Here is a 24,957-nt window from a genome sequence, read left to right as displayed (position 1 = left end):
GAGAGTAAATCCCTCCAAATTGAGGGAATCGCTGGCTGTCACCAGGGTTACCAGAACTAGGGTCCTAATTGGAAAATGTACCCTCTCTTCTTGGTCTGGACCCAAAAGTTGGGATTTTCTTTTACTTTTCACCCTTGGTGAAACAGAACAATTTGAGAGGGTAAATCTCCCTAATAGGGGCACAGACAGCTACAAAAATCCAACAGGTGTTCTAATCCCTCACTGCTCTATATAAAACCAAAATAAAAAGATTGTCTTTAAGTATACATTTAATTCTGGTCCTGTCATCTCAAATGGAAGTGAGTGAAATCTCCTCTTAAACAGTTGTTAAAGGGGTTGTAAAGGTACAATTTTTTTTCCTAAATAGCTTCCTTTACCTTAGTGCAGTCCTCCTTCACTTACCTCATCCTTCGATTTTGCTTTTAAATGTCCTGATTTCTTCTGAGAAATCCTCACTTCCTGTTCTTCTGTCTGTAACTCCACACAGTAATGCAAGGCTTTCTCCCTGGTGTGGAGAAAGCCTCTTGAGGGGGGAGGGGTCGAGCAGGAGGGTCAGGATGCTATCTACTTTGCAGATAGAGAAAGGAGCTGTGTGTTAGTGGGCGTCCTGACACTCCTGCTCGCCCTCTCCCCCTCAAGAGGCTTTCTCCACACCAGGGAGAAAGTGTTGCATTTCTGTGTTTAGTTACAGACAGAGGAACAGGAAGTGAGGATTTTTCAGAAGAAATAAGGACATTTAAAAGCAAAATCGAAGGATGAGATAAGTGAAGGAGGACTGCACTAAGGTAAAGGAAGCTATTTAGGGAAACATTTTTTACCTTTACAACCCCTTTAAGTGGGTTTAGTTGGTATGGAGGAGGAGAATCATTAGAATTAACTTATTTGAAAGTATAGCCTGTACTATCCTTTCAGACCTATGTGCTGTGGTAATGTGTTTTAGTCCACATTACCTCAATGTATGGTAACACATGGCAACTCTGTGAGGTGTGCGGCCATTCATTTAGAAAGGTACCCCAATGCACAAGAACAGTATGTGGCAATGGACAGAGGGACCTGAACCTGGTTCAGTGACAGTGCTGCTGTCCTCCAATGGCCTTCAGGTGATCATGTGACATGTATAAGCCACAAATAAGTTATTTGTGACTAGAGACTCCCCGTGCTGGTAAATGATAGCCAGTGTCTTTAGAGACCGTTGCAGATTACAGGGAATCAGGGGCATGGTTACTAAATACCTGGTCTGCTTTAGAGGTTGTGTAGGTCTTTTAACATTTTGTTGCTACTACGCAAGCATCAGGATCAACATAATTTTTGCTCATCTCAAAGACACTACCACAAATGTGTAGTAGCATCAACATTTTAATTTAGACCAGCACAATTCACAAGAGCCATACTCAGCAGGAAGCACATCCTGAGCAGTCCATTTGGCAGAAGAGTTTGTGTTACATTCTCATCCCAAGAGCACACTCTATCCTCTTACCACCCAGGTTCTGCTGAAGCTCTGGCACTGGAATCTAAAGCCTGGCAGCTCATACCACCAACCTCCCTTCTCACCTTCCTATGCCCTCACAACAACACCACCCCTGCTCTTCTCACCACTGCAGCTGACTCCCCCCACCCCTTCCCCCTGCATCACACCTTCACACTAACTTGTTTATTCCCCCATTTCACTTGCCACAAATACCCACCTCTGCAGTCCTTGCCACTGCATCGATACCAGCCAATGTGCTCACCACTACTGCAATGATAAGTCTTGTATTCAGCCTGTTTAGCCAGCAGGCACACTTTTGCTATTAAGCTTTAAATCAATACCTCTGTTTGTTGTTCCTGTCATGCGCTAAGATTTTGGCCAACTAGATTAACACTGTATCTGTCATTATTTGATGAGCATACACCATATCTCTATGTTTCTGGCGTTTATGTCATCTACAAACTCAGAATAAAGATATTTAAAAAAAAAAAAAGCCTCACTGTCCTCTGTAGCTGTGGGCACCATGGAGTAATTGATCCTCAAAGTTTATACTAGAAACTATTTTAAGTTTCATTTCAGCAGCTCAGTTTGTTTTTAGCTCTCCACTGAGCAGTAAAAAGAAAAGAGAGAGCATAGTGTTAAGACCCTACTGCTACCTCATTACTTTTGTTGTAAATTTTGAGTATCACTCAGCTGAGAGCACAGATTGCAATAAAAAGAAGACTTTGGTTCTAGCCTTCCCTGACGCTAACTAGAAAGAGTGGGGTTGATTTACTAAAACTGGAGACCACAAAATCTGGTGCAGCTTTGCATACAAATCAATCAGCTTTCCATGTCTTTTAATTAAACAAGCTGAAGTTAGAAGTTGATTGTCTACCATGCACAGCTGCACCAGATATTGCACTCTCCAATCTTAGTAAATTTTCCCCAGTGTTTTTTAGTACTGTATTGTGTTCATTACAAAGCTACTATCTGGAGACATCTCACATAATCTCACACATCTCATACAATAGATTGCTGAAATAATTGAATCTCTGCACATAAGTATGTAATGTAGATTTGTATATTAGACAAAATACATCTGTGTGTGTGTGTCCATGTGCATGTGTGTGTGAATCACTTTTAAGTTATAATAATTACTTTTTTATTGTGCTTCAGAAATTCATTGTTTGGAAAAGCAGGTTTGGACTAACTGAAATAGAAGATTTGTCTCTTGAAGACATGAAGAAAATTCGGTATCTCTCACTTATTGAATTAACAGCTTTTTTTGATGCTTTGGGGATTGAATTAAAAAGAAATCGAGTTATGAGAGTCAAAGGAAGAGGTATGATATTTACTTTAGATGAGATGTTTGTTGTACTAAGGTAGAGGTTGCATTATACTGATTGAGCTCTGCTTGTTCCCATAGAAAATGGTCTTTTTGGGGTTCCTTTAACTACTTTATTGGAAAATGATCAAAAGAAAATGCCTGGTACTAAAGTCCCCCTGTTTGTTCAAAAAGTAAGTATACAAAAATACCTAATTTTAGTATTTTTAGAGCCAATTCCAAAAACATTTTTTTAGTATTTTGCATGCACATCGTAATTCAAAAACCCATGTTTAATACTTAAAAGATAAAAAATATCTTACAGCATACTTTCAAATTTTAAACGAAGCTATAGTGGAAAATCTACTTTTTACTCCAATTGATTGCTTTTATACTCCGAGCTTGGGTATAGTATTGAGCCGAATAACACTAAACAATATCCTTATTCTCCAGAAAGATACATTCATAATTTAATGGCCCTGTAATCTGTTTCTCATTAAATAATTTCTTACTGTGTTATTCTACCTCCCAAACCTCTTCTTTCCTTCTCACAGCCTTTTGTTTGGAACAAGCTGTGACGTTAGTTGCAGTAATGTGAACTGCTCTATGCCATCCTTATATGCCACCATAGTCTATAGTGCCTAGTTCATCTCGGGAGCAAGTAAGAGAAGGTAGCTATGTTCCTACATACAGTGGGACTATGTAAAATGAATGTTGCCACCCTCTAACAGGAAGTCATATCACAATCATGGTTAACTCTAAACTGATAACCTGTAAAGACTTTTAAAACATTGCCTAATGAAAATTTTGGGTACCATCGTTTTTCATAATTTTATAAAGCGCATGCAATTGTAAGGCTTAAAGGGGTTGTAGAGGTTAGTTTTTTATTTTCTAAATAGGTTCCTTTAAGCTAGTGCATTGTTGGTTCACTTACCTTTTCCTTCAATTTCCCTTCTAAATGTTTTTTTCTTTGTCTGAATTTCTCACTTCCTGTTTCTCCTCAGTAAGCTTGCCCCCATCATACGAGCTGTTCTGGCTGGGGTAGTCAGCCAGAACAGCTCACTGAGGAGGAACAGGATGTGAGAAATTCAGACAAAGAAAACAAAGAACAAAAACATTTAGAAGGGAAATCAAAGGAAAAGATAAGTGAACCAACAATGCACGAGCTTAAAGGAACCTATTTAGAAAATAAAAAAATGAACCTTTACAACCCCTTTAAAGTGGGGGTTCCGTGGGAAATAGCTTTTTTTTTATGTGCATCTACCGCTGTTAATAAAGTTAAGATTGTACTCACGTGTCTGATTTTTCTAGCCATCCGCATGGACATTCGGCCAAAAATAATAATTTATAAAAATGTGTCCTGTGTGGTTCCATCTTGCTTGTGGGCACTGTGAAGCCCACAAACAAATACTTCCGGGATACGGTGAATGCTGTAGTCCCATCATTCACCGCTCTATCCCACGCATGGGCAGTGTTGACAGTGAGCAGTGCCGTCAACACTACACGGTTGCTATCACAACAGCCGGTGTACTGAAAAGTACACGCCCCCTTGTGATGGTAGCCACTTCAGGCTGTGTTAGGAATCGTGTCGAGGGAAGCGGCACACTGCTCCCAGGAGACACTGCGATGCTGTCCCATGAAACACTGGGACGCTGTGGAGAAGGGAGACATGCCCACTCCCGTGGGAGGGATAGCAGGAAGTGGCTGCTATTAACATCAGAATCAAGGTACAGAACTAATTTAAAAAATTGCGGATAGCGGAAGGAATTAGTAAATATGGAGCACGTCTAAATAAGGTCATGTTGATATATAGAGTGAACCTCCGCTTTAACATGTTTGATATCTACTCAATGCAGCCTCATCTTTTATATTTTACCTATTGTGTTTGCACTAAAATACATTCAATTTTTTTCTGATAATATGTGTTTTTATAAACAATTGCTCAAATAACATGCAACATAATAAAATTACAACTGTAACCATTTTATTCTACGGGGCCTCTACTTTCTGAAAATATATAATTCTTTAGGAGTTTAAGGTTATTTCCAGCAAAAAAAAATGCATATTTTAACATGTGCGGCATTCTTTTTGTTTTGCAATAAAGTTATCTTTTTGGTTGTGTTACTGTATATATTTATATACACATTTGTTTTCGGTAGTTATTGCAGAGACTGGAGGAAACTGGATTAGACACAGAAGGAATATTGCGGGTGCCAGGTTCAGTCTCTCGAGTTAAGGTAGTTCTTCTCTTAAAATATGGAAATAAAAGTACAAAAGGGAATCTTTAATGGTTTGGGTTAAAACTTTTTTTTTTTTACATTTACATGTTGTTAAAATTATGTTTTATTATTATAACCTTATATATAAAATATTAATTTTACAAGAAAATATTTAATACACTCATACCAGGTTGGAGGATTACAAATTGCACTGGGCTAGGCTTGGTCATATTACTTTAGTGTATACAGTGTATGTATATATATATATATACCCCCCTCAGACCCATGTGCAGTGAACACCCTGCACCCATGGATGATTCACCACTGAACAGAGGGGTTGATTTAACGGGAGAGTGCAAAATCTGGTTTCCATTTTTTTTGTATCATAGCTTAGTTGAACAAGCTGACGTTAGAAGCTGATTGGCTACAATGCTGCACCAGATTTTGCACTCTCCCAGTTTTAGTAAATCAACCCCATAAGATTTAAAGGAGTGAGTATAATCTTTCTATTTCTCACATAAGGTATATGTATGGAAACTGTAGCAAAAGTGGACCAACCAGTCATGCTTAATTCTTAAAGTTTAACAAGGAATGTGGATGTTATTAGTAGCAACAGCTCCACTTTTGTTCCCTTTCTTTAAAATCAGCCCAGATGTGTACATAACTTTGAGGTGTACATAACTTAGATGTCTACATAACGTTGTTAAAGGTGAACAGGAGTGCAATTTTGTTTCGCTCTCTGCTGAGATCACCAATGTCAGTCCAGGCACTGCCTGCCTCATCCCGACCACGGTGTCTGAATCTGCCATGTGCCTGGACTGACACCCAGCTCAGCCTCTCAACGAGCCGCTGAGAGCTTGAGATGGCCGCTAGGTGCCCCCCCACAGGTCAAGCTATCCAATGAGCAAGGAGGGAGAAAATCTATTACTTCTCTTTTAACTTGAATGTACAGAAACATTGACTTTATTTTCATAATATTATTTGTGCAGCTTATTTGCTAAAGATTCTAATTTTACAGTTTTGCTGTGTATAGAGGTTAGAAGTCAAAAGTTGATGTCACACTTTTACTTTTTGTAACCTAATTTACAATTTTATCTTCAGAAGGCAAAAGTCTCTTCACATTCATGGTTCTTTCATTCACAGAATTGGTTTAATACATATGATATGACTATTTTTTCTAAAACATTCAGATGTTGGATTGATGTGCTGCACGTGTGGGATTGTTTAAAATCTTTCTGGCTTGCATTCACATTGCGACATTCATGAATGATGATGAAATCTGTCACAAGGATAAATTAGACTGAAACTGCATACATTTTAAACACATCCAGATTTAAAAGAAAAATATGTTTGGCTCAGTTGGAAGTAACAACGATTCCAAAAAACTTGGCTCTTTGAAACATATGGTTACAATTAAAGAGGCCCTGTTCTGAGTATGTAATGTAAGCTCTTGGTATAAGATATAAACCACAGTGCTGTCCTCCATAACTGCGACCAAACTACATTTTGGGGAGAATTTACTAAACCTGGAGGGTGCAAAATCTGGTGTAGTTCTGCATAGTAACCAATCAGCTTCCAGGTTTTATTGTCAAAGCTTAATTGAACAAGCTGAAGTTAGACACTGATTGGTTACTATGCACAGCTGCACCAGATTCTGTTTGCTCCAGTTTTAGTAAATCTTTATCTTCGGCAATATTTTCACTTATTATAAGTCACATATTTGTTTAAATAGATAGGTATACTAATGCATATCTATGTATTTTTTAGAGCAGAACCCTATGCAAACAGCTACATACACCTTTAAAATACATTTCAGCTTCCATACTTAAAGGATCACTAAAGGAATTTGTTTTTTAGCTAAATAGCTTCCTTTACCTTACTGCAGTACTGGTTTCATGTCCTTATTGTTCGTTTTTGCTTTAAAGTTGCTGTAATTCTGCTGTGATCTCCACACTTCCTGGTTGTCTGGCTCCTTATAACCACAGTACTGGGAGCTTTTCACGGTGGTCTAAGCTGTCATTACTGTGTGTCTAAAACTTAACAGAACCAATCAGATTCATTTTAAAAACAAAACACTGGATTTGTTTGTTTTTGTTCTGTGTGTCTCTCTAGTTCACAGGAACATGAAACCAGTTTAAAAAGTGAAACTAACCTGCAGGCACATTATAGGATTGATTTTTATCTATTTGTAATCATTTTTAAAAGGAATCAGTTAACTTGTATGTCTCTATACCCTGTAAACAGTCATTTCAGCAAAAAAATGTTTTTCCTTTAGTGACCCTTTAATGACACTCACTTGTTCTTGAGAGTATGGGACCCATGGATAGCTTTTAATGCGGACCTGAATTTGAACCACACTCCACTCTGTGTTTAATGGGACTCTCAATGTCTCTACTCTTTTGCCTAAGCCTGGACACTGCTGAACCCCCCTCACATTTCTTTATTCTTTCCCTTCTTCCTGTCGGTTGGGGTCCTGTCCCCGTCCATTCACAATGAGTGTAGTTACTGCATATTGTCCTACCTGCTGCACACTGACCTATGATCTACTACTTTCAAGCCTTGTTGGTTGCTGCTTTTGATGATTGCAGTATGTTATTTCCAATTTCAGTCAAATATTCTTGTGTTTCTGCACTATGCTTTGTATTGACATTTTTGAAAAAGCCTTAATACATTCTTTGTAAAATAATGAACATTTTTAGGAAGAATGATCACTTCGCTAATTCTTAGTTTGGCATTACCGCTTACTGATTGGCTTCTTGTTTACTAAACAGAGGGCATAATTTTAATGTTCTTTTCATTTTCATCTTATCATCCAACCTTCATGTTTTTTGGAGGCTGGAGTTTTGCTTTAACTACAGTGTAGTCTGCCTATGACTTATGTTTTTAAGGTGTCAATATCTTAAAAAAAAAATGATCCTTTGACAAGTAAAACAGTTTATATATAAACTATAATATGTATCTATCTGTATATAGATATATATCTAGAAGGCCTAAAATTCAGTAAGTAAACATAAACTGGAGATAAAGGGTAACATCATCCGAGTGACAATGATTAATAATTAAATGCATGGAGAAATTTCCCCAGAGGGGTCTCAAAAGTGGGAAAGGGGAATGGGGGAAAAATCTCAGTAACCTGAACAGATTGAACATAAGGTAAAACATGAAGAGTTTTATTGGAACATATTGTTAAAATACAATAAAGTTTTCAGATACAAAAAATTGCAACTATAATTTTTTTTACATATTGGGTATTTTACTGATACTCAAATACACTTCATGGTGGAATGTAGGAGTTTCAAATTTCCTCAGTGCATCCTCTACATGTTTCGTGGCTATACACCGCTTCCTCAGGAGAAACACAAAAATAAGGTCTACAGATAAGATGATAACGTTTACATGTTAAGCACCAATTATTAATGCATGTATATAAACGGAAAAAAAGGAAATTAATTGGGGAAGCGAAATACGTACTATCGCTTACCAGTGGAGACCCATAGGAGATCATAGCTAATTAGCAGTGTCACCAAACTTTCGCTGTGGCAGACATGGGGGACTGAATAGGCGGTGGATATGTTAGGGCTAATTAGTCACTACAAAGGAAAAGGGTTTTGTTGTATAGCAATTTGTGTTAGTCCATACCGTATTTTTCACTCCATAAGACACACCTTGCCCTAAGAAGCACCCAGATTTTAGAGGAGGAAAACAAGAAAAAAAATATTCTGAACCAAATATTATATTACTACTATAGGTGGGTGGTGGACACACAGCAATACCAGCCCCCCCTACCAAATCAGCTCAGCTACACTGAGCCAAGATCAGCTCAGGGTGGCAGGGCAAACACAAACACCCCTTCAGCCTCTCATATCACAACAGCTCAGGTGATGGGCAGTGGATACCATGCCAGCCCACACCTCCCACCCCCTTATCACCAGCTCACCTCAGGCAGTGGAGGACACTGACATTACAATGCACAACCCCCTCTGGCTGGCTCTTAGCATCAGATACACCTGGCCAGCAGCTAGAAAGGAGGACTGAAGACATAGTTTGCAACAACAGCAGCCAGTGGAAAGAGGCAGTAAGTGATACTGGACCAGACCACGGCGCCGGGGGTGCTTCCGGCTGGAAAAAAAAGCCAGCCAGGGCTCTTGTCGCTTGCGGGATGGTGTCACATCTAGCGGGTGTCAACGGACCTGGGTGTGGAGCGCACCACTATAGCAACGCCACTGACACCTCCATGTTTTGGCACCTGGGGCTGACCGCCTCCCCTGCTCCCCCTTGGTATGCCCCTGCAAGGATCTGCCTCACATCCTGTTCTCTCTCCTCCACAGAGAAGCCGAGTGTCGGCATTCTGACACAGCAGCGGCGAAGGGGGGTGGAGCCTGCTCAGTATACACTCCATAAGACGCAGGGACATTTTTCCTTATTTTTTTGGGGCAGGGGGTGAAGTGCGTATTATGGTGTGAGAAATACGGTATATGTCCATATAGCACCTATTATTTAATAAAATTACATATGATCCATGTGACTTACCTGTTCGGCCAGGGATTATTGTATGTAGTGTGGGGGGGGGGAAGGGGCAAGGACCACCCACTTGGAGGCTGCAGTGGGGTATAGGTATCCCCATATACACAACTCGTGAGTGTAGGCAGCCATCAAAAAAAGCCAGAAATATGGACATTCCAATATGGTTTCTAGTGTGGAGATTGCTGGAATAAAAGTAAAGGGACCAATCATGACCTAGAAGGAAACAATAACCCCCATTAAGTGATGCAGTAAATGGTTTCAATAACAGCTGGAGCCACTCCAGTGACAAATGCATACAAGTCGGGCATGGAGGAGTAACCTTAACATGCAAACAGGTCCGTTGGTAAATACAGCTATCTATAGGCATACAATAAGGTTGATTTACTAAAACTGGAGTGTGCAAAATCTGGTAAAGCTCTGTATGGTAGCCAATCTGCTTCTAACTTCAGCTTGTTTAAGCTTTGACAATAAAACCTGGAAGCTGGTTTCTATGTAGAGCTTCACCCTCTAGTGCACTCTCTAGTTTTAGTAAATCTCTCCCAATGTGTATTTAGCGATTTAGTTGTTTGCCTGGAGCTCAATTTTAAATATCAACCTGAAATTAGTAGGTAGTGGGTTTGAGGAAACCCTTTTTGTGAAAAGAAAATTTTTAATTAACATGTATTCATTTACATTTTGACTTTGGATCATAAATTGTGTTCTCTTCTGTGCAGAGCCTGCGTCAAGAGCTTGAGACAAAGTTTTATGATAACAATTTTGACTGGAAAAAGGTTCGAAGCAATGATGCAGCTGGTCTGCTTAAGATGTTTATAAGAGATTTGCCGACTCCTTTGTTTACAATGGAATATATCCCTGCTTTCATTGCCTTAGTAGAAAGTAAGTGCATGATTGAGGTTAAAGCAATGTATTAGGGGTACAAAATAATAACATGCAAAAGAAAAACACATTTCAAACACATCTTTTATAGTAAGTCTGAGTAAGTCTCCTGCTAGATTTAAACAAAAGACTTGCAATTTGTCAGCTATTGTGACCTTTGTAAATTCATTACAGGCAGTAATGCACTGTGTTTTCCTGACAGTATGGAGTCGAGAATAAATACCATTCTTTGCAGAACACTGCCAGGGGGCTACTAGAAAGCATTAAAATATGTTTTACAAAATATGTAGGTTACATATACAATGTTTTGATCAACTGCATTTGATAAAAGACTTTTAGCTCAAACACATTATTTCCTTTTAAAAATAAACAGCCCCATCTCAAATTAATGAATGTAATTAAACAAAAAGAGCGAGCAGAGCATATTGTATATCTACAGTGTTAACAATCTGTGTAGTTATTTTATCAACAGCCCTTGCTTTTCAGTCATGTAGCACGTTATAGTAAACCATAAAAAAATAGTTATATGCAGTCAACTCAACATCATTGCAACTTGGATTCTTGTGTTTGTAAAATAAATGGTAATTCAAATTGAAAGATTTTTTGAAGTTTTTTTTTTCTGTAATTTCTGGAAAACAACATGGTTGTTCTAGCATTACCTTACCCTAAAGTAGATCTAAAACCTGCCTATAACAAAAATTTCCCTTTTTTTCCCCCTTAAAATGCAGTTTTTACTTTTTTCTATCTTTTTTTGCATGTCAATGCTGATCCCTTCCAGCCTCTTTCAGTCACGTACTGTCTACATTCTCCAGCATCAGCAGCTTTCCGATTGTAAGGGGTGGATTTTCTAAAATGGGAGACTGCAAAATCTTGTATAGAAACCTTCTGTTTTTTTTTTTGTTTTTATCAAAACTTAATTAAGCAAGTTGAAGTTAGCATATGATTGGCATGAACAGCTTCAGGAACACACGTGGCAGGGCAGAAAAACAGGAGCAAAAATTGGATGACAGTTGTCACCCCATAAGAGAAAGTAGCTGAAACAAGGACCGTTATGGTAGGATCACCAGGTGTGGTTTTATTGAAAGCAGATTTAAAAATATAAAAAAAATACCTTTGGGATTATGTTAATATGGGAAAGTTTATATGCAATTTTATTGACCTTAGATATACTTTACCGTGGGCAATTATTTATAACCAAGGGCCCCTTTATTGAGGAGATTCATAAAACGCTTTTTTATACTCTAAACTTGTCATGTGTCATAACTAAAATGTAAATTTTAAAAATCATCAGTCCGTAGCTCAACTGAATTCAGCGAAGTGAAGTTTGCTTCAATCATTTGATCCTAGGCAGAAGAAGTTGCTATTGTTTAATTCCACTGCACATGATTCTATTGACTCCACAAATTGTTTAGCTTCATTTATCTAACAAACACTTTGGGGGGAAAAAAACAGAACCTGTATGTTTTTACTTTTATTTATCATAAGGGTTGATTTACTAAAACTGGCAAGTGCAAAATCTGGTATAGCTGGGCATGGTAGCTAATTATCTTTTAACTTCAGCTTGTTCGATTAAGCTTTGACAAAAAAAAAAGCTCATTGGTTTCTATGCAAAGCTGCACCAAATTTTGCGCACTCCCATTTTAGTAAATCAACCCATTTTGTTATAGTTGGCCAGGTCTGAACAGGAACATGCAAACCTGGCAATGACGGCCCCCCAGCCCCCCCCGTTTTACTTACCTGAGCCCGTTCACCTGCTGCGCTTGCCCCCGATGTCCTCTTCCTCCACTTAGTCTGGCCGTTGATTAGCTAGATTGGATGGATTGATAGCAGCCCAGCCATTGGCTCGCGCTGCAGTCAATCACATCCAATGAAGCTCCCATGAAGGGGGTTAGTTCTTGCAGGGAGGACCAGAGACAGCCGCCGAGGGACCCCAGAAGACCAGGATCGGGATCACTGTGTGCAAGTGGAGGCAAGTATAACATGTTAGTTATTTTTTTTTTTTTAAACAGGAACCTTTAGTGTCTCTTTAAGTATTAATGTGTAACCTAGATCAGATGTTTTTAAATCTATGGTCAGGTATAAGATTTCTATGAGTTCTTGGTGGTACCTAAGGCCCCGTACACACGGTCGGTTTGGTCCGATGAGAATGAACCGAAGTTCATCTTCATCGGACCAAACCGACCGTATGTATAGGCTATCGGTCTGGTTTCCTTCGGTCCAAAATTTCTAAACATGCTTCAAAACCGAACCGATGGACCGCTGCCCCATCGGACCAAACCGATGGTTAGTACAGAAAAGCATCGGTTCAAAACCCGCGCATGCTCAGAATCAAGTCGACGCATGCTTTGAAGCATTGAACTTCGTTTTATTCAGCACGCCGTGTGTTTTACGTCACCGCGTTCTCACCCGATCGGACTTTGAACTGATGGTGTGTACACACATCAGGCCGTACGGCCACTTCAGAGGTGAACCGATGAAAACGGTCCGTCGGACCATTCTCATCGGTTTTGTCCGACCGTGTGTACGGGGCCTAAGGCAGAGGTCTCTCTAAGGCCTCGTACACACGGCCGAGGAACTCGACGTGCCAAACACATCGAGTTCCTCGGCCAGTTCAGCACTGAAGCCGCCGAGGAGCTCGGCGGGCCGAGAGCTCCCATAGAACAACGAGGAAATAGAGAACATGTTCTCTATTTCCTCGCCGAGCTCCTCGTCGGCTTCCTCGGCCGAAAGTGTACACACGGCCGGGTTTCTCGGCAGAATTCTGCCAGAAACTCGGTCGGAAGCTGAATTCTGCCGAGGAAACTGGTCGTGTGTACGGGGCCTAAAAGGTCACCTACAAAATGTGCCACGTTGTTGAGATCCAAAGATATGTTTAAGAGCTTATGAACCAGTTTTTACAAGAACACCATCTATGCATTATTTAGAGACCAAATTCCTTTTGGGTACCTAGAGATGTAGCAAACGGAACCACTTCTTAGGTTGACTTAAATATAAGGACAGCTGCATTTTGCGAAAATAGTTTTGATGTTTTCTCCGATACTGTGATCTCCGATTCTGTTACACCAGGGATACAGTAAAAACCTTTATAGATCGATGAAATAATAATTTTGTGTATCCTGCCTATACCATTTTAGGGATAATGGGTAATTTATAATATTGAGTGATGCACAAGACAGAGTTATGGCTGGGTAATCTTTCAACTTGCAATATTTTATAAAAACAAATTCTCGTGAGAACAAAGCAAGCCTTCTCTCTGCAACTAATCATATTGCCAGCTTTCATATAAGAATTCTTATTTGAGTTATTTTCATTTCTTTAGAAATCTCCAAGATCAAATTGCAGCTACAAGCTCTTCATCTATTAATCATGCTCCTGCCAGATGCCAACAGAGATACTGCCAAGGTAAATGAAATTAGAGACAGAATCACTAGATATTTGGATGCATTTTCTTTCAAGAGTAAAATGTGACTTCCCTTGCAATTATTTGACAAGCTTATTTTAAATATATGTATTGTTTTCCTGACATAAAGAAAAACCAACATTTTTACTTGGCAGCTTTCAAACAAAATCAGGGACGTTCTGCAAACAGAGCAGGCACTGCATACAGATGCCTTTTAGCCTAATAAAGGCTTTCATATGAAATATTATTCCCTTTCATAGTTATTGGCTTAATTAGGGTGATGATGGTAATGTGACGAATATTATGTATAGAAGAGAAAGTAGTTCCCATTATTTCTTCAGGGTATGTTTGTTGGCATTTTCAGAAGTTCTTGAATGTAAGAGTGAGTAATTGATCCTAACCTATTACGCATTGTATTTTATTCCTTCTCCGTTGCTGATGGCGGTTAGTTTGGAAAGCTTGTTTTAATACAAAAGTGTGTGTGTTATATCTCAAAAACCTACTGCTTTATCTTTACAACTTCAGATACTGGCAAGGTAACATTGACTCTTCTTTATCTTTTACACCACCATCATTCACTTGATCTGTATGCAGTGAGTACTGGCAGATTTGCATTGTACAAAGCACCAGTATATATCCAGCAAATAAATATTGGTATAGAAAACTGTTTGTTACCCAGCATTTCATATTCTTGATAAGTGCCTGTTGTACCATGTACTTGTATTAAGAAGCATCCGGTTTCCTTTGTACTTCTTTTTTTGTGTGCAATCCCTTGTATTCCTTCTAGTCCCTCTGCTTTCCTATTAAAAACTGACCACATTAGGCAGGAGAACACACTGTGGCCAGTTCTCTAGCTATGCTGGGAACTCAGCCGGCTCTCCTCCAATGATCAGACTTGTCCTGACACCCCTACACCTCGTATAGCCTTTTACTGCGAAGCTCAGCATGCTGTTTTTCCTCTCCTAGCTCTTATGCAGCTGAAAATAGGGGTATCACTTATAAAAAAAAGGGGGGGGGAGGTATTTATAGTGTTTTTTTATATCTATACAAAAATGTTTTGCCTTTCATTTCTATTTAAAAACCGAATTGTTTGTTTTACAAGGTGAGGGTTTACAATCACTTTAAATAGCATTGGTTGATATCTGAGATATTACCAAAGCCAAGATCATCAAGCATCTAGACTGACTTTGTCACTCCCCAGTGCGTGCTTCTGAAATTTTGTGAAGGAACTTGCAGCAGGCACTTTTCCTGTCTGTGTGATGCACAGTCTGTTACAAGACCATCATAGTTCTGTATTCCCATATATTTTTTTTTAGCTCAAATGTAAGGAGCAATAATCCCTTTTATCTTAAGCTGGACATACACTAGTAGATTTTCAAACTAGAGTTCATACAAACATTACAAAGTGCATTCATTGACTTGATGAGTGCCGTTCGAAAGTACTTCAAAACTTCTTTTACTTTTAACATTCGATTTTGAAACAATTGGATTTTCCTAAATAAAAACGACATTCACAGTTTAAAATGTGTGCATTAAAAAAAAAAATTCCATCTTGTTACTTCGATTTTTCTTGTCACTGTTGTAGATTTGACCTCACTAATGTTTAGAGCAGGGGTCCCCAAACTTTTCAAACCAAGGGCCAGTTTATTGTCCTATAGACTTTAGGAGGGCCGGATTGTGGCCAGTGGGGGCAGAAAATGTCCTGGGCCCAGCATCAGCGAGAATAAATATGGCCTTAAAGGTTTGTGGTCAGTAGAAGGAGGAGTAGTGCCCCTATTAGTAGGAGGAATAGTATCCCATCATTGGTATCAGTGGAAGAAATAGTGCCCTCTTGTTGGTGTCAGTGGAAGAAATAGTGCCCTCTTGTTGGTGTCAGTGGGAAGAATAGTGCCCTCTTGTTGGTGTCAGTGGGAAGAATAGTGCCCTCTTGTTGGTGTCAGTGGAAGAAATAGTGCCCCCTTGTTAGTGTCAGTGGAAGAAATAGTGCCCCCTTGTTAGTGTCAGTGGGAAGAATAGTGCCCCAAGGGCCAGATAAAGGCTATCAAAGGGCCACAGGGGCGCAGTTTGGAGACCCCTTGTTTAGAGCATCAAATGAATTTTCTGAAAATTCTAAACAAAATTGTAACACTGTATGGCCAGATTTCCTTTAAACACACTGATAGCGACATCTTCTGGAGCATAGTGGCAAAATATGTTTTGTTTTATTCACAATCTTAAGAGTATACAATTTATGACCCTATCAGCACCTCAGTTACCATCCCTGAAATACTGTCTTGCATGTTTTTAGTGTATTTTGTCTTTGTTTTGGTAGGCTCTGCTGCATTTCTTGAAAAAGGTTGTATCAAATGAAGAAAAGAATAAAATGAGCCTATGGAATGTATCTATGATTCTTGCTCCAAACCTATTTGTTTACAAAGGGAAAGGCGCCAACAAGGAAGAAATGAAGTCAGCTGCCTCTACTGCACACATTGTTCGTCTTTTAATTAGGTACCAGGATATTTTATGGACGGTGAGAAAACATTTTTACTTTTTTTTTTGTCAGGTGAAAGAAATATGTGACAAGATGTAGCATTGGTGTTGTGATACTGGCATGTAATTGGACAGTCCACCCCCTCTATTCATAGTTCCTGTTTCATATATAGAAGCTGTTGCACAGCTTCTATGAATGGAGGAGTGGGGTGGAAAGGGCAAGCATAGTCGGGCACTCTTGATAAAAGACTCTGAGGCCCCGTACACACGACCGAGTTTCTCGGCAGAATTCAGACAGAAACTCGGTTCAGAGCTGAATTCTGCCGAGAAACCCGGCCGTGTGTACACTTTCGGCCGAGGAAGCCGACGAGGACCTCGGCGAGGAAATAGAGAACATGTTCTCTATTTCCTCGTTGTTCAATGGCAAAAGTCGGCCCGCCGAGTTCCTCGGCGGCTTCCACACTGAACTCGAGGAGGAACTCGAAGTGTTTGGCACGTCGAGTTCCTCGGTCGTGTGTACGGGGCCTGACAGCTATTAACCCCCACCAAAGTGGAAGATTACAGCGGCAGGGGTGGGGGTGCCATTGGAGGAGAAAGATTACTACTGAACTGAAAGACACAAGCATAAGGAACACATCACAGTGATGGTAAGTAATGCCCCTTGTGCTTATTATGGATTTCTTTTTAGGTAAACTTAGGCTTTAAGAATAGGTGGTAGCTTACATTAGATTTGCTCCAACATTATGTTTCGTAATATGTGAAGGAAAAATGCAGAATAATAACATACTTTACAAATATTAGTTTTCCTATATGGCTAGTGTTTTCTAATGGTGAGTGGAGGGGGCGCTCAGATTAACTAGTGGTGATGATAAATCGTAATAGATTAAACAATTAATTTAATAAACTATAAAAGCAAATAAATAACAAAACCAACAATAAATATATACAATCTCCAGAAGTACCACCCAATCAGGTGGATTTATACAAAGTGAAGATGCAAAAAGTCTGTAAATAAATAGTGGGTGACTGAATGAATAAAGAATAAATAAAGTGCTTCTGCCCATTCTCTCTTCTCTATCACATGACTGGAAGGAGGAAGAACATGTTCCACAGTGTGTCTGCTGAACCAGAGGAACCAAGCTGCATGTATAGTCCATTGTGACACAAAGCTATCATTGACCTCTTTTTAACTAAACAAGTCAACACCATCTGGTAAGGTGCCAACCTTTGAGCACAATTCGGGTGTTTATGAAGCTGGTGAAGGTGGAAACTTTCTTTTACAGTGAAGTTTGAAGACATTAGAAGCACAAGCACTTTATTTATTATTTATTCATTCAGTCACCCACTATTTATTTACAGACTTTTTGCATCTTCACTTTGTATAAATCCACCTGATTGAGTGGTACTTCTGGAGATTGTATATATTTATTGTTGGTTTTGTTATTTATTCACTTTTATAGTTTATTCAATTAATTGTTTAATCTATTACGATTTATCATCACCACTAGTTAATCTGAGCGCCCCCTCCACTCACCATTCACTAATTTCAGTTTACTGATTTTTGGGGAGCAGCTTAATACATAGTTATTTATGTAATATTATTCACCATTTTATTTATTTATTTGGTTGCCTTACACGGCCAATTAAGTTTATACATTCAGTTGGCGCGAGATCTCTACTTTTCCATAGTGTTTTCTAATGCAAACCACTTGCGACCGGCACATAGTAACAATACATAATTTGTTTAACATTACATACTGGGGTTATGGCAGCAACTAGTTGACATAACTCCGGTAATTGTTTTTTTTTTTGTTACTATGGCCGATTTTCTTTTGGATAAAAGTGGTCCCTTGGAGGGATTTGCCACAAGAAAAATGTTATAAGCAGGAGGAGGGGGCACCCGGTCGTTCCCGGGCTTATCTGACCCATTGATGAAGCCTGGGAATGATCCAGTTCTGGCAGTAGCTGGGTATGGAGAGGAGTGAGGCCAAGATTGCCATCACTCGTCTCTATGCCCTTGGAGGACTGGAGTGACATCTGACATCACTCTGGTTCCTGGGCCATAGTAAATATATATATATTTTCAAAGCAAAAGTTCAAAAACTTTTATTTTTATCTTTTGCTTTTAAAGGTAAATGAGAAATTTGAGGTCTTTTTTACCCTAGTTCTCCCAATAAAGAGGACATGTCACCCTTATTTCTATTACAAGGGATTCTTACATTCCTTGTAATAGGAATACAAGTGATCAATAAATAAATAAATAAATAAAGGGACAGTGTAGAAATAAAAAATAAAAAGTAAAAAAAAAATAAGAAAAAAAATGTAAAGCACCCCATCCCTCAGTGCATTTGCACAGAAGTGAGCGCATACGTAAATCGTGCAAGCATATGTAAACGGTGTTCAAACCACATGTGAAGTATTGCCATAAACGTTAGTCGCCTATGAAGATTTTTAAGTACCGTAGTTTGTTGCCACGAGCCTGCGCAATATTAAAGCATGACATGTTAGGTATCTATTTACTCGGCATAACATCATCTTTTACATTATATAAAAAGATTGGGATAAATAATGTGTTTTGTTGCTTTTTAATGAATTGAAGTGTATTTTTTCCAAAAATATTGCATTTGTGTCACTGCTGCGCAAATACTGTGTGACATAAAATTCTGCAATGATCGCCATTTTATTCTCTAGGGCAGGGATCCTCAAACTACAGCCCTCCAGCTGTTGTAGAACTACACATCCCATGAGGCATTGTAACACACTGAAATTCACAGACATGACTAAGCATGATGGGAATTGTAGTTCCTGAACAACTGGAGGGCCGTAGTTTGAAGACCCATGCTCTAGGGTCTCTGCTAATATACAGTACAGACCAAAAGTTTGGACACACCTTCTCATTCAAAGAGTTTTCTTTATTTTAATGACTATGAAAATTGTAGATTTGTAGATTCACACTGAAGGCTTCAAAACTATGAATTAACACATAACAAAAAAGTGTGAAACAACTGAAAATATATTTCATATTCTAGGTTCTTTAAAGTAGCCACCTTTTGCTTTGATTACTGCTTTGCACACTCTTGGCATTCTCTTGATGAGCTTCAAGAGGTAGCACACCATCACTCTTCTTCTTGGTCAAATAGCCCTTACTTAGCCTGGAGGTGTGTTTGGGGTCATTGTCCTGTTGAAAAATAAATGATGGTCCAACTAAACGCAAACCGGATGGAATAGCATGCCACTGCAAGATGCTGTTGTAGCCATGCTGGTTCAGTATGCCTTCAATTTTGAATAAATCCACAACAGTGTCACCAGCAAAGCACCCCCACACCATCACACCTCCTTCTCCATGCTTCACGGTGGGAACCAGGCATGTAGAGTCTATCCGTTCACCTTTTCTGCGTCGCACAAAGACACAGGGGTTGGAACCAAAGATCTCAAGTTTGGACTCATCAGACCAAAGCACAGATTTCCACTGGTCTAATGTCCATTCCTTGTGTTCTTTAGCCCAAACAAGTCTCTTCTGCTTGTTGCCTTTCATTAGCAGTGGTTTCCTAGCAGATATTCTACCATGAAGGCCTGATTCACACAGTCTCCTCTTAACAGTTCTAGAGATGCTGCAAAAGGTGGCTACTTTGAAGAACCTAGAATATGAAATATATTTTCAGTTGTTTCACACTTTTTTGTTATGTATAATTCCACATGTGTTAATTCATAGTTTTGATGCCTTCAGTGTGAATGTACAATTTTCATAGTCATGAAAATAAAGAAAACTCTTTAAATGAGAAGGTGTGTCCAAACTTTTGGTCTGTACTCTATATACATATATATATATATATATATATATATATATATATATATATATATAATATATATATATATATACACACACACACACAATGTTTGGGGTTATAAGTAATTTTCTAGCAAAAATACTGATTCAACTTTTAAACAAAAAGTTCTAGGTCAGCAAATGGTAATACCTCTAAAGAAAAATATCTTAAAAACATAGTAGCAATCTTGAAGCTGTGGTTTTCTATCATATTCTTGAATGTATGTGTTATGTCCTCTATATCAGTAAGGTGTCTATCACTGAATATACAGTTTCAGTCAGTACAAAAAGACCCCTTTCAAAAAAATGTATAGACTTCGAATAATGGTAGTTAACATTCATCACACATCTTTGAGTATTCTGGCAACAATTAAACATGAAGAGCAGAACAAAGCCTGCTGAAACTTGGGCTCATGAAGTTCAAAACATTGGTAATGCAAAACAGGTTTAGCTTTGCAATCACATTATAAAAGTGAGGTGCCGCTAGTGGTCATAGGCCAAGACTGTCAACTACCATTTTCAGATAAAACAAGGCTAAAGGCAATGTTGGTAAAAATCAAAAATCTGTAGAATAATGTTGGAAAATACCCATTATAACAGAATAAGCTGTTTCAATGCAGGTACCATCCTTTCTGATTTCACAAGTGCGTAAAATGAATGAAGCGGCTCTGAACAATAACAAAAAGCAGCTTATTTTTGATAAGAGTGTAAGGAAGCTTCTAAGGAGGAAGACCATGGAGCGTGAAAGACCTGAAAGGAGAGAGGTATTTTTTCTGATCCTTCTTGACTATGTTTTATGAGTTATAGAGCTTCTGTCCCTGAAATATGTGCATATGCAAGCCCATCAATAAGTCCTGAGACCCTTAAAAAACTTTTCATGGTCCTAGGTGGGCAGGGAGATATGTTATATTATATGATTTATACTGCAACATTATGTTTTGATACAGTATGTGTTTATGTATTTCCAATGAATCCATTTGAAGTGGCAATTCAGCCAAACATTTTCTATAGGTTTAAATAGAATGGAAAAGGATTAAATCATTATAATGTTGTCTATGTCCCTCTTGAGGAATTCACCCTTATTTCCTGTCTCAGAGGCAAGTCCTGAAAGTAAAGGGGTAATTACTGATATCAGAAGAGAAGGCGATTGGAAGTATCTAAATGGGGACAACTATTCTCATCTGTTGGATGTCCCCGTCTTAAGGAGTTTTTCATTAATTTCTCATGCTGTCTCTAAGGCAGTGTGGGTAATCTTACACAGATAGTACAGTAATTAAATTCTGATAAAGGAGCTAAAATTTTCCCATCACAAAAAAAAAAAGAATGTCTCTATCAATTTCTATATCATCAATTGAGGGATACAGCTTGAAGATAATTAAGCAGCATAGGGCTGTACTGCTGACTATAGGAGAAATGGACACTAGGCCATAGAAACTGAAGGCCAGCTATCTAGAAGCTATAACCCCCCTCTAACCCACCCAGTTACACTTAATGCCCTCAGGGGAATGGATGTCTCCTTCCTCTCTGCTGGATTTTTCACTTGAATTAGACAATTTTCAACAGGTATTGTTCAATTTATGTTAGATATGGAAAATACTGGACATCTCTCCAGGTAGCCAACAAGTCAATGTTTTCCTTTTTTTATTATTATTATTATTATTATTATTATTATTATTAATAATAATAATAATAATAATAATAATAATAATTTTTCTATGGCCCTTTTTTCTCTAGGGACTAAAGTGCATATGAAATTGGTGCCGGGGTGTTTGCTGAGAAGGTGCTGCTATAAGCCCTAGTGAATATATGTTTCTTGAGTCTGTTTATAAGTACATCCAGAGGAAGCTTTTCAGACAATGGAAGGCAGTGAGTTCCATGTTGTGTATGCTGCATTAGAGAAAGCATGAGAATCACGGCTCTGGGTCCATGAGTATTTCTAGGGGTTAGGTAGCCCCTTCTTAAAAGGAGCTTAATTACTCCTTTAGCATCTAAGTAACATGTTTGTCTCCAAACAAAAGGACAATCTCCAAACAGAAGGGCAATCACCCTGCAACAACAAATGAATCCTCTGCTCCTGACATTTTTGCAATGCATGTAAGGCAAAAATTGGCACAGGAAAAGTATTTTATACTTATTCCTTGAGCACTCATCCCTCTCCTTATGAAGGATGATTTTCTTCTGTTATGCACGTCTTAGGATACCATGTGCTGGTATCCTGCAGAGCAAGAGTGATCAGATACATGGAGCTACACAGAGGAGAACAGACTCAAAAACGGGGCAAGACCACTGCACAGAGCAGGTAAGTATAACATGTTTGTTATTTTTAAACAAAAAAGAAACAAGACATTGGGGGGGCAGGTAAAGAAGGCATGAACAGGAGGTTCACAGCGAGCAGGTAGAAGTGGAAGGATCAGTGTCAGGAATCTGCCCTTTCTGTACTTTCTCGACAGTCTCTTGCTAATTCACTAATATGCACTTTAAGGGATTGCACCTGTTGCTCTGCCTTTATAGCAGTCACTCCAAGTGTGGGATCTAAAGCTAGTATTGTAATTTTTCGGGGTTGGCCTTCAATTTCTATATGTCTTTTGTCCTTTTCTCCTGTAGCTGTTAGTATAAGCCTATAATGCTTAATTATAATCAAGCTGTGTCTCACACTGGTCTCACAAATGATTTTATGGTAAGTACAAAAGTACAATTTTTGGCTGGTGTTAATTTTTAATACATGGAATAGTATTAATAGTGCCCATATTAATAGTGCCCATACTGTGCATCTGAAGAGCCGATACTGCATTTTTGTTCCACACCCTGGCATGTTTTTTACATCCTGTTCATACAATTCAGACTGTAATGTGAAGCCTGCAGTGTCTTGCAGAGTTCTCTTTGCTGCACACTGCAAAGAGGACTCCATGATTGGAGGAGAGGATTGTTTTTTTACCTCCCAACACAATGCACATTTGTAAAGCAGACACTGATTTATTTATAAATATGCTGCTTACCAGGGTCTATTTCCTGCCATGGTTAAAGGAACAGTAGTTTCAAATGTAGGATCCTTGTAGCCAAAACTAAATATACATCAACACTTTTAGGAGATGTTGTGAATCCTGGTATACTTTTAAGTGAAGGTGACTATTTTTAGGCTTTTAGAAAGCTCTCCAGTTGAGGTCAATTTGTGTTTTGTCTATCATCATCGATAAGCCCATGAAAACAAAGGCTGTCTGTGTCATGGTTATTATAGCTCTAGTTTGCTTTTATATTTCAGCACTGTGATGTACCTGAAGGAGTGATAAGAGTTTACGCTCCACTGCACTCAAAGGTTTCCATGGCAATTCAGCTGAACAGTCGGACAAAAGCCAAAGACATCCTGGCACGCTTTCAGTGTGAAAACAGGTGTAAAGAGATGATCATTTCTTGTTTTCCATTCCATTTATTAGAGAACTATTTGAAATGTAGAAGTTTTGTTGAAGCAATTTTATATACTGTAGTATGTGGTTTATACAATGTTTTTTATATCTATACTATCACTTACAAGTGACGAGTGACACAATACCAAGCGATAGTTTTACCGTTTTGCTTTCAAATTATAAGCCTATCCAACAATTCTATATCAGCAAAAAGCATACATTGGCCAGCTATGCAAGCTCCAACTTCTTATACTGTATATCGTGGTTTAGCCCGCTGAAGTTATATAGTTACATAGTTTCACTGTTATTCAGGTTGAAAAAATACACAAGTCCATCAAGTTCTACCCATAAAAAAAAAATATGAATTCAGGCAGGGTTAGCCTATTCCATATTTTCACAGTTCGACCCGAGAAGAAGCCTTACCATATGCAGAGGTTAACCCCCTTTATCTTCAGACGCAAGGAGGGCCCACTACTTTTAAATGACCTTAAATTGAACAACATATGGGTTATTTATGTATTTAAACATGGGGATCAACCTTTGAATGAGAATAAACTAATTTTAATTAATCTTTCTTCATAGCTGAGGTCCTCTGTGCCCTTTATCAGTTTAGTTGCTGTTCTCTGTTCTCTATCCAGTTCCCTAACATCCTTTATTTGAACTGGTACCCAAAACTGACCTGCATATGAGGTCTTAATGTTGCATGAATATTTTATCCCCCAAAGGCATACTTTTTCATTTATCAACACTTACAATAATTTGCCACATAGTTGCCCAGTCAAACAATGCATTCAGGTCTGCTTGTTAAATGCATCTTGTAGGGACTTTATTCCACTACATAGCTGCAAACACAAAAATGCTACTTTTTATTCCAAACTCTATATAATTTATAAATAATGTGAGGGTCTGAACATTAGGGTACACCACTAATAACCCTACACCATTCAGGGTATGCAAATGTATTACTAATGTCTGAATATAGTCTTTATGCCAATTTTCTATCAATTCACTGAATTTCCTAAGCCGGTAGACAATTTTAACCCTTACCTTAGCTGTATGTGGGGAACTACGTCAAATGCTCCAGTAAAGTCCAAGTACACTAGAGCCACTAGATCCACAGATATACCTTTGTCTAAGTTTTTCTTGCAGCCCCATTAAAAAATGTTTTTGACAACTTCGGCTTTTACGAATCCATGCTGGCTATCATTTATAATATTGTTTTATAAAAAAAATCCTTCTATGTGGTCTTTTTAAAATTATCACACTTTCTAAGTATATAAGTATACATATTGGTTTTTTTTTTTTCATTTTAGATTGGCCCCTCAATGTGGCAATGTCGGCCTTCACCTTTAGTAAAACAGCCCCAAATAATGTTTACCTCCGTGCTTGACTGTAGGAATGTTTTCTTATGCCGCGTACACACCATCACTTTATGTGATGAAAAAAAACGAAATTTTCTGTAAAGTAA

General features: G+C 38.6%; 1 protein-coding gene across 2 annotated transcripts in view; it reads left to right on the top strand.

Annotated features, from left to right (window-relative positions):
- Window positions 1-24,957, top strand: part of ARHGAP28 (Rho GTPase activating protein 28) — a 182,934-nt gene that overhangs the window by 149,825 nt on the left and 8,152 nt on the right. For both annotated transcript variants that reach the window (XM_040353993.1, XM_040353994.1), the window contains exons 6-13: window positions 2,627-2,792; window positions 2,877-2,968; window positions 4,934-5,011; window positions 10,231-10,393; window positions 13,713-13,795; window positions 16,105-16,302; window positions 20,709-20,852; window positions 23,348-23,475. In XM_040353993.1, coding sequence (XP_040209927.1) covers window positions 2,627-2,792; window positions 2,877-2,968; window positions 4,934-5,011; window positions 10,231-10,393; window positions 13,713-13,795; window positions 16,105-16,302; window positions 20,709-20,852; window positions 23,348-23,475 — 1,052 coding nt within the window. The remainder of the gene's footprint in view (window positions 1-2,626; window positions 2,793-2,876; window positions 2,969-4,933; window positions 5,012-10,230; window positions 10,394-13,712; window positions 13,796-16,104; window positions 16,303-20,708; window positions 20,853-23,347; window positions 23,476-24,957) is intronic.

The sequence above is a fragment of the Rana temporaria genome, chromosome 5, assembly GCF_905171775.1.
Source record: "Rana temporaria chromosome 5, aRanTem1.1, whole genome shotgun sequence".
NCBI classification, from domain to species: Eukaryota; Metazoa; Chordata; class Amphibia; order Anura; family Ranidae; genus Rana; species Rana temporaria.
The sequence above is the reverse complement of the archived record's forward strand: the minus strand, read 5'-3'. Positions and strand labels throughout refer to the sequence as shown.